Raw genomic sequence first — 11,214 nt, 5'->3', positions numbered from 1 at the left:
AACCAGACCTCGCCATCTGACTGCTCCTGTCTAGGCTCGGGCAACCTGGCAGCAACTCAGCTATTGTGCTTCCTTCGGGTGGCATGGCAGCTGGGCACCGAAAAGGTGTGACAGCGGAGCGATTATTTATATTATATGATCATATTAGCAGTGAAAGTAGCCTTAAAATGTTTTGAATGCTCCAAGGCGCTGTATACGGAGACCCCGCTCTGAATACATCCGCGGATAAATTAACCAACCCTATTTGCAAACTTGAACGCGACACTACATATTTTCTATCCAAAAATATTGCCCTGTCTTTGTTCATTGTCGTGCATCGTAGTTCCCCTTGGGTGCATATTATGAATGAATTCACCGAATGACAAAATCATTCACTGGCACTCCATTGTTGGTCGTCCTCAGTGGACTGTGCTTAAGGTCGCTCGCCGTCCATGCACGCTAGGTTTCGTGTGTGGTATGTGAACCGATACAGGATGACACGTGTGTTTGTCTCTGTGTGGTGCGTTCTTCCGAGTTGACCCAAACGTACTCGGTTTCGTAGCCGCGTAAACACACATGGAAAATGTATCGCATCGCATCGGTCCGTTGTGTATCGCGCTGGTGTTTGCATGAGGTGAATCGATTTCTGACGAAGGCGATTGTCCGTCGGAACACTAAACTTAAGTTCTCCACCCTACCACCTTTCTACCTCACACAGACTCCTTTCCGGGTTCGTTGACCGGGATCCCTGGTAATCCGTATGCATCGGCTGTTCCATGCCTTCAAAACCCAATAACAAATGTTGCGTATATCAACGACAAAGGCCACGTGAGTTATATTTTGTGCTGTCCCAGCCTTTTTGGTTCTTCTCTTGTTCCGAACGTGCGTATACTGCACCATTCGGACACGAAATGGTATAACATATGACGCAACTAGAGGTCAAGAAGGGAAAGGCGCCATTCGCTTGTAGGATCGGATGTTTCGGATTGAAGCTCACGCGGTTGTTCGCTCACCTGACCCAGACTTCCATGTAATATGGCACTGAGTAAAACACCGATAATTTATTTGTTGTACGGTGTAGAGTGTTTCCCTGGTAGATTAACGTTATTTGTTCTGTATGCGTTGCTGATTTCTTACAGCGTTTGAAGTGATACCGAACGCTCATATTTGGTATACGGAGTGCTATCCATTTAGGGCATCTTATCACTGATCTGAGATTGAACAAAGTTGGGGTCTGGCTATTGATCAGGTGGCAGTTGATCTCTTCGCTGAACTTGATAGTTGGCCTGAAAACGTTTCGTTACCACGCACGGAGGCATCGTCGTTGCCCTGAGCCACCAATATTTTGACGTACTACCAAAGCTGGGGTATTCGTGCAAAATTCTCGCAAGGTGGGCGACCACCTTCTTCGCATCAAATCTGCAGTACAGTACTATATCAAGGAAGCACTTTCAGGAGCATCCAACCGCCTCTAGTCTGTGCTGTTTTTTTCTTAGGTGACCTTAGTCAACAGGATCTCAGTTGGTTGGATATTTCAAAAAAAAGCCAGCCGATCAAAGTGAACTTCTTTTATTTATGGCTTATTGTTCGCCTATGGAGGTATAGACGGCTTTTGGGTACATGACCAGTGAAGTGAACAACGACCAGAAGTCAGGGTATCCATCTGGGGATAGGTTCAGCCCCCAAACGCCAGGGTCTTTCCTGCGTATGTACCCTTGTGACTGACATTACACCGGTAGTCTAACCCGTCCTGTTCATACTTAAGAGTAAGTAAAAGTGATATGTTTCATTTTATTCAGCAGCATTCTTGAATAGAATGACCAGTCTCCCTACCCAACTTTACTTGACTCAGGCAGATGTGATATGGGGTCAGCTTGCTTTAGTTGGCTGTCAGGCTACCAACAAGTAACTGCAATAGTGGCCACACGTGACATTTTCTGCTCTGTTCAGTTATCCGTGACGTCCTATTCTGTCTAAATAAGCATGGGTCTTTTTCCAGCGGTATAAGCCGATGTAAGTTTTGGGGACAGTGACGATGGTCTGTCTACTTGTGGAATGCCGGTGCCCGAAAACAAGAGCTTATCGACACCTTGTCTTCAATTCATCTATTCTGTTACTTGTGACCCTCCTCTCTAATCGTCCTAGGGATTGACAAGATTAGCCACCAGTGTGTGCTTGTAGTTGTCCGGGCTACTTTATCTGTCAGTCGTGCGATTCATGTTGATACATGTGGTCCTATATGTTCTGCATGGAGTACTGACTAGAATGCTGCCTCACATGTGACCTTATTTTCTAAGGACACCTGCTTTTTATACCGGACGTGTCAGCCGGCTGCGTTTGGAATCTCATCCTATCCGCCCCACTAGCTTCTACTTTCTTAACTTGTACGCGAACAAATGGGAGTGCCCGTACCGTGTTGTTCGCATCCTGAGTGGATTAGGGACCGTACAATGCTCTTTGGACGGATCTCTACAGTAAACCTGTTCGTTCGTGCGTCTTGACAACGTTGCTGAACAGGGACCGTATGAATGGACATTATTTCGACCGCTTGCATATTCTTTCGGACTGCCATACTCCATGCAAGAGTTGGAAACTAAAAACCGTGACGCACTTTAGCATACCACTGTAGCCGGTTGATTGATTGCACATGCAAAAGTTCCAGTCTGTAGTCTGTCAAACTGAAATGTGCACCTACAGCCGACTGATCTCTATCATGGGCGATGCCCATCCTCCCGAAGAGCGTTTTGGTTCAATAGGGTGAAATTGTTTGCAACAGGTTCTGGAGTTTTATACCTTAGCCCTCATTCGTGTTGTTGAGTTCGAGATAGCTCAGTGTTTAAGACACGAGCTTACTAACCACATGATCTGTGGTTTGAACCCGACTCCGGCCTCTCGACTGGTCCTCTCTAGGTTTGGGCAACCTGGCAGTATCTCGGTTGTCTTGCTTCCTTCGCGTGGCATAACCTCTAGGTACTGGAAGTATGTTACAAGTGAACAATTATTATTATTGATACTGATATTATTACTATTGTTACTGTTGCGAAGCGGTGCTACAATGCCATCAGGCAATTGACTGATAGGCCGCACAATAGCAACAACGATCACTGTTATTCTATCATTCGAGATGAGTCAGTCATCCGTCTGTCATCCCAGGTTCGTTCATTGTTATACTGGAATGGGCTTTCTTTGGATAGGGAAGGACACTGGGCAGTAGATGATTATAGGCCCACTGTTGGTGTGTTCGAAGGTCAGTCATCTCACTGAAACAATTACCGCCTCACCGAATAGCATTTAACCTTTACTTGATTTGTCACCTCAACCTGTTCCTTTTTTCGTTCTGATCGAATTTTTGCCTTTTTTCAGCTTTTGGAAACGCTCCCCATTTGCCGAGATTTCAAAGCAGGAAAATGCCATCGGAATTCCGACTGCCGATATGTTCATCTGGTCGACGGTAAGTTGCGTGTGGATTTTGGACGTTAGAATTTTTCGATAAAATTGGTCTTTGGCTTTTTGTTTGGCAGATAGCCTCACGACCTGTGTACTTGCCGGTCACAGCACACTTGGGGAGAGATGGCCCGAGTGGTTAGAGCGCGAATTTACTGACCGGAAAGTTCGTGGTTCTAACCCGACCTCTGACTCTCGACTTCTCCCGTCTAGGCTTGGGTAACCTGGCAGTATCTCAGCCATCGTGCTTCCTTCGGGTGGCATGGCAGTTAGGTGCCGGGAAGGCGCTACAGCTGAACTGCACATTTGAATTAGATTTTTATCATCTCCCGCACATCTGGGGTCTACGGATGTGCGGTTACTTTCGCTTCTCACAGGAACGGTTATTGATATAGCATCAGGGACACTGGTCGTGGAAAGTGTTTCATTACTTTAGAGATCAGTGGTGTTTGGTAACCGTTCGCATGCTGTCAGACCGTACCCTTGACAGTACAACACTCAAGAATTCCTCGCCTGAGATCGGGTGATTAATCTGTATTAGAGGTTGACCTTACAGTGTTGTATGCTGTTTTTTGGATCGATAGTTTGTGGTCCTGCATTCTCTGTGATTTCACTTTCACGAGAAATGAAGGGGATGCCAAAATCAAGTTGGTGTATGAACCGTGCAGAACAGCTTCAAGACCTCAGAGGTGAATGCTTTATACTGACCTTATCAGCTCTCACACTTATCTGATTGGATAGTTGTTTTCGCTATAGGTGCCGGTTAAAAAGACTATTCGAACTGATGCATCCCACCTTCCAGCTGTTTTAACGAACGTTTCAAGTCACGGTTATCCAACTCCTGTACGCCGAAAGCCTCCAATGCCATTCAGGATTGCGAAACTAGCACAAAACACGGTTATCTCAGGATTGGGTTAGACCCACTTTACTACCTCCTGCGTGAGGATGAGTTGGTTTATTGGATGTTTCTGGGATCACAGCTACCCAAACACCAATGCTCAGTGGCAAGGCTATTTCAGGTATCGATCTAATATTGGTTTCAGTGGCGTGGACCGTAAGCCACTCACAGACTCAAACATTCAGGTGTCGGTCCAGATTTTCAGTTGATCGCCTCGCAACAACACTAGGTTCCTAAGAGAAAGCAGCTCGTATACTCATGAATATGTGAGCATATGGGTGGCGAAAATGTTTCTAAACCGTCAGAATTTACTTTGTTGGAGGGGTTGCTCTAGTCGACAGCGGATTTATTTATTCAGCAAACGATTTTGAGAATATTCTTCAATCGCCCATGGTCGAAAAATCCTATTCTGTCAATGTCCCAAATGTGCATCGACCGTGTTTCACAAGCGGGTGTAACGGGTCGGATATCGGCTTGATGGATTCTGATCCTAGCCTTCTGACTAATTTGTGTTTTCTACCACACTGCGCGCTTCAGTTGTAGAGACACCGTAAGGCGCTTACTGGCGCCTGCCGTTTAGAAGAATGGTTGGACCGAGGTAGTTGAATCCACGAATATTCTGCAGTACCACCTTGTTTATCGTAAGTGGTTCGTCTGGACTGATTGAGAAAAACCGTTTTTGAAGTGTTGATCTCTAGCACTGACACATTCCTTCGAGGACTTTTTGCAGACTACTGATCTGTTGACATTTATCTCGTTGCTCCAGAACGCTGACCCAAAGCGAGGATTTGGTCAGTGAAACCTTCCTCCCGAGCTTGACCCCAAGTATAGTAAGCTGGTCTCTTTTGTTAGCGAAACGATCCATAAGAGAACAGTAAAGACTAGCAAATACACCCAACAAATCTGCACGACGGTTGTCACAGAATGATTGGTCACCTTTTTCGTAGAATTTTAGAAGTCAGGTGCTTCAATCGGATGAAAACACGTCACTGTGAAAGACTGAACAGAGTAAATCATGCAGCAGTATATGATATCTTCACGCAGGGCTTTGTTCTTTCCCCCAATAGATCAATGACATAGATTATTTCAAACGTTCGAATATACCCGAAAACGTCATCAGCAAAGCGAGGTATTAAACAAGTGATATACTTGAGCTCTTTACAACATGTTTTATATAGGAAAGCAGTAACCCAGAGAGAACGTCGTTCAAAACTAGCAGAAATAAAGGTCACTGTCAACCCTCACATAATTGGGGATCTGTTCTGGTTTGCTGGCGCTGCCGACCAGTTGCATTTGAGTGTCCTTACGAACTGTTTTTGCGCCCCGGATGGATATCACCGTAACGATCGTAAACTTCGGGAGGGGGGTTACCAAGATTTGGTATACTACTCGAACGCCAATCTGATTAGACTCAGTCAAATACATAGCAACTAAGCTCCAATTGGACCCTTTTATTCCACGGGTTGAGTTTGCCTCCCTGACAGTGTTCAGGTTTCTGTCAGACAATCGCCATGCTGTGCGACCAATGTATGGTGCTCTGAATGGGCTTTCTGACGAGTACACAGAAGGCTGGTTATGGACCGTGACAGGTTGTCTTTTAGTCGGATATTCTAGTTGGGTTTCCATCGCTGCTGTGTAAGTCCTTATGGTAATTGTTCAAAACCTCCACACTACCGTCTCGGACGACGAAATATAAACCGACTTCTCAACTTATACTAATCTCGGTTAGGGTGTTACAAACTGTATGGTTTTTGCATAGGGTGGACTGGGTTTCCCTGCTGGACAAATATATAATTTAGTCGTTATAACTCAGCTTTGTTCCTTTAAAACAAGAGAGTGATGCCATACCGTATCAGACTTACAGAGCAACGGGACTTCGCTCAGGCGACACGCTGAAATCCTACTTATAACGGCTATATGATATACTCATCTCAGCATGAGTCTCCAATCCACTTCTATCGAAAAACAAAGTCCGCAAAAAAAAATTGTCCAGCTGTAGCATCCTTCCGGTGCCTAGTTGCCGTGCCACCCGAAGGAAACACGAGGGCTGGGATGCTGCCAGGTTGCCCAAGCCTAGACAAGGGATGTCGAGATGTAGAGGTCGGGACCGAACCACGGACCTTCCGGTCAGTAAAATCGCCCTCTAACCACTTGAACCATCTCGCCCCAAGTCCTTAACACCGTTACCGAGATTAGTGTACGTTGAGAAGGAACTGGTTTATATATGCCTGCCCTTCAAAGATCGAAACAATTTCACAAGTCGTACGATTTTCTAAGATTTCAATGCTGGATATCGACGTGTGCCAATGCATGTTACTGAGGTGTTTGGCTCATCGGGAAAGTTACCCTCTAGCGTCAGGAATGTATTGAGCGGAATGGATTCCGCAGATTATCTTTTCCCGGAGACTTGTCGCAAGGGATGAAAATGCCTCGCATAGTTATTGACAGTCGACGCGGATTCAATACTGGTTTCCCCGTCAATCTAGAATGGATTCCAAGCGTTGCTGATGGACAGGCGCCAGAGCGTGCGATAATCTGGTGAGTATTCCAGTCTAAACTCCCTAGCCTAGTTTTGCAACCGCATGGTCCATCTGTGGACGTGTCTACCACCAGCATCGTAATCGAATCAACTACGTGTGTGCATTGTGTATTGACCTCACCGAGAACCACAGGACAAGCTTCGGATTTTTTCGTTGTTATACATCGAAACAATCGAGGAGGGTGGTATTGTATTTATTTACACGGCGAACTTGTGGACAAGTTGTCAACTGCGACCCTAAACCTTGTGATTGTCGTGTGATCCGACTCTGCTTCTTTTCGTCTGCTCCTTTAATGGAACGAGAACCCTCCCTGCATGAGGTTCATCTAGATCTCACTAGGATATGGTCTGGTTGGTGCACCATATGATCATCGTTCGAATACCATGTTAACAGATACTTCTCCAGATGTTGAAGGCGCGTGTTGCTGATCCGTAATCGATTGAAGTCAGCGAAGTTACTGAGCATGTCACCATTTTCACAGAGAGAGAGACATGATCAGAGTTTTCCCTGCCTCGGACATATAACTGATTCACAGTGAATTCCTCAGGGTCTTGAAAGACAATGACCACATACAATCATGTAGGTACCAGGAAAGATGTGGTTATAGATGTTGGAGATCATACTAATTTTCGAACGATGACAAAGCTCGCGAGGCCGGTACAATACATCCTTTCCCGTGTCCCGGGAAGTGGCATAACCAGAAAAAATGGGATCTACGTCTGCTTGTGTCAATTTTCTTTTGTTTCTCGAAATGTCTTCTGAGGCAACCTCTAAACGTACACAATGAGCTGGATCACATTAGAGTAAATGTATTGGCTTGTTGACAAGCTGTATGAGTACATGACGTTTAAGCAGAAGGACAAGTATGATTACGCCTCGGGGTGTATCAAATTGCTTGTCGCAGACAGTGTTTCTCTCTTGATTTGGTATAGGGAAGCTGCTTTTTCTACGGGGCTTCCACCTACTTATCGTTCGCGGCATCTCCATTTGTTTACAGAGAATGTCGAAGTCAATCAAGGGCGTGTTGTCGTCTGTCGTGATGCTGCCAAGGGTCGTTGTACACGAGTTCCTTGCAAGTACTATCACGTTCCCCTTTTGGCCATCTCGGCCAATCGAAGCTTGGCGCTCAATTCAGCCCTGGCAACCGCAGGTTTTCCAACTGCGTAGAAGACCAGATAAGAACAACTGAGAGCTTATACAACACCTATTTGCTCAACAGTGATAATCTCGCTCTTTTCCTTTTGCCTTCTTGTTCTAGACATGGCTACTGTGTTTGTTCAGTCTTCACATGAAACAAAGATGCTCCTTTTTTGTAGAGAATTTTTCATTCATGTTCTCGTTAGATGGTGGTTCATGCAACTGTCAGCACACTACCAACAGTACCAATAACAACTACTTTCAGTACTTTTTGTTTATCCGTTTTGGGTCATTTTTACTCAACTTTACCGTATTTTTGTATCGGAGCCGTACACGGGAATGGGCCATGAGGTGCGCCCGTTTTCGGGAAACCACATCGTGATGTCCCCACCTACTACCCATCCTCATTTCCTTTCTCTCTGTCAATGTTTTGGTTATTACCTTTTGACGGGGGATTATCTAATTCGTTCGCTCTTTGTTTCTTCCGGTTGGACAGTTTGAGTCTTTTTTACCTGGAATACTCGAGATTTTCACTCACACGTCTCCAGGGTTCCCCATTCTCAATATACAATCAATCAATAAACCTATCAATCAACTCTGGTTGGGATGTGGAGCTTGTTGTGCGTCCAACCTCCAATTACTCACCGTTGTCCCTCCGACCTCACATCCCTTCCGTTTTGTACCTGTTTCTATTGTGACTTTAGAAGATAAGTACCTACAACGACTACCACAGTCCGTTTTTTCAACTTCTGGATGCCTTATTGTTACTTTACTACACAACTGACTCTACCACTACAATACCGGAAACAAAACTTCCACAACTACTGTTTTTCTTACGTCATACCAACATACACTACGTACGAATACCTGCTGTGTTGTTTATACTAAGAAGTTGGGATTTCAGATTGCGTAGATTCCGCGGCTGTTTTTCAACGATAATTGACCGTCTGGGTGTGCGGATTTGGTAAAGTTCGCCTGTCTGTCTTGCTTCGTACTTTTATGGAGTGGTGAAAGACGAGCGCCGCTCATGCTTCAATCACAAACCACATCGCGTGCTCACTCATTGACTGGCTCTTTGAGTGATGATTTCTCAGAGAGAAGTTTCGCTTATTTCGTGAAACCATTCTTCCTCGGAGCCACTGATCGATTGGTGCTGTTGTGAGGAGATTTGGTAATTTTTGACTGGACGAGATCCCCTCGCACCATCATCAATCTGTCAGTGACTCGAGAGGCTGTCATTAAGTGACTCCGTGATGTGGTTTCTGCGATTGAGGAATGAGCGGCGCTATATTTCGTCCAAGTGAGACCTAATCAGCCGCTCGGGGCCAAACGATAACACGTCCAACCATTGACCGAAAGGTCGCAGGTTGGAAACTCTGAGCTTCGTGAGAGGCGCACTGCTGATGATTCCCAATAAGGATGAAATAGTTGTACAGTGCTTCTCGGCAGGCTTCTGCACTCTTACAGGAGTTGCTTGAATTATCAGTGCGAAAAATTGTTTTCACAGCGTTTCAGCTGCGTTCGTCTGGTATGTTTCTCCTTGGTTCACTTCAAGAAGTCAAAGAATTTTCCTAACAGAGTTTGTCGATCCGGATGCTGATTCCACAGGCGTAGCCAATGTAAAGTGGCCAAACCACATATGTTGCTTCTTAGTCTTGGGAACTGCTGCAGTAATCCGTTGAAGTGCTGCGAGTTTTGGTATTGACCCATAACTCCTTATTATAAAATCGTTCATTGAATTCAATCCCGCCCAACTTCTAAAAAGCGTGGTCGTTAGCATTTGGATGGCGAGGCCATCAAGTTCGCCTCGGTCGTTATTCAGTCGATACATCTTACAGTTTGGACTTCAACGCATTTAGACGTTTCTGTATGTGCAGGGATCGTGTGAAGCGCGACGTGACTCTACATTGGTTCCGTCACTCGCAGTTAGACAAGACAAGTTATGCGTGTGGTACTTTGGTTGCGTGGTATGAACGTGTTTACTGTCAGCTGCAGCTGTCGACTTCTCTACAGAAGAGCTGTTTGCTTTTACGACAGTAAGTCATAGTTCGTAGTGCAGCAATGTGAGTCGAACTTCTTTCAAACGTACGAGTTGGGACGAAACTGTCCTTCCATCAAACTGCTGTTTTCGCACGTCACACACACACGTTTACTGAAAACCCTTCGTCAACCTTACGAGTAGTGTTTTGTGTACAAATAACGAGGCACTGCGATTTATCGAACATTGTACCAACTGTCACAGCGTATTCAGTTGGAGCCAATGGTCCTTTCGCAATTTAGTAATCGGTATTCATCGGGTCTGTGAAGGGATCTGTACTGACACATCCAGGTACCATATTTAGCTAGTGAGGTTCACAAGTACATATTGCAACAGTCCCATGACCATGAAATGCATCGAATAATTTGAATGGCTGGTGTGGTTCCTTATGATAACGCCACCATCCCATTGCATAAGCTCAAGCCTTCGCCATCGACGTGTATCAGCTATAAAGCTGTAAAGCTGCTGCGGCAGATTCAGCTTAAATTACTGCGTTCGCCATCGAGGTGTATCAGCTATAAAGCTGTTGCGGCAGATTCAGCTTAAATTACTGCGTTCATTTTAGTGTAAAGGTTACAGGTCTCGTGCTAATATCCTAGTTGAGCATTAAAACTTGGAGGTAGGTAACAACGACCACAGTAGTCTCAGCTTCCCACATCCTCGCATCGAATGTCAAAATTTCTCTACCTGAGACTTTGTGGATAAAATTAATTCCCACACACAGTTTTGATTGGATACTGGTCATTTTCAACCAAACCCTATGGGAATTTTCGATGTTTGCAAGTTGTCTTTGATACATTCAGAAAAAGAGAAAAACAAGAGACTACGAGAAAAAAACCATAAATGGCCGTTAGTAGTGGCGGATTTTCCTTGAAGAGCAAAGTGCCTTTTGGGGTTCTAGTGAAGTGTCATCTTGGGGGACCACCCTACTTCACGGGTACATTATTTTCGTGTCTCAGCGTCCGAGCATGATGAATTTTTTCCGTTGTTCTGGTGCTTGGCCGAAACGATTCATGCAGCTGAAGATACAGCGAAAGTCTAGTCTATTTTAAAATCCCAGCGGAGTTGCGGTTTGCTTAAATGTTGATCTGACCAACCTCGGGAGGATTTCCTATCATTAAAGTGTTAGTATAAGGCAAAGAACTGTCTTCACTTCATGACAGAGATGTTTTAGCCCC

The 11,214-nt window shown here is 45.1% G+C and overlaps 1 protein-coding gene across 1 annotated transcript in view; it reads left to right on the top strand.

The window, feature by feature from the left end:
- T265_11245 (hypothetical protein) overlaps positions 1-8,846 on the top strand; it is a gene marked incomplete at both ends in the record, with an annotated part of 63,921 nt that extends 55,075 nt beyond the window's left edge. The window contains 3 exons of the mRNA XM_009177846.1: positions 698-807; positions 3,343-3,430; positions 7,859-8,846. Of these exons, the coding sequence (XP_009176110.1) occupies positions 698-807; positions 3,343-3,430; positions 7,859-8,028 (368 nt within the window). The remainder of the gene's footprint in view (positions 1-697; positions 808-3,342; positions 3,431-7,858) is intronic.
- Positions 8,847-11,214: the final 2,368 nt, after the last annotated feature.

The sequence above is a fragment of the Opisthorchis viverrini genome (genome assembly GCF_000715545.1).
Source record: "Opisthorchis viverrini unplaced genomic scaffold opera_v5_462, whole genome shotgun sequence".
NCBI classification, from domain to species: Eukaryota; Metazoa; Platyhelminthes; class Trematoda; order Opisthorchiida; family Opisthorchiidae; genus Opisthorchis; species Opisthorchis viverrini.
This window is presented reverse-complemented; position numbering and strand designations above follow the sequence as displayed.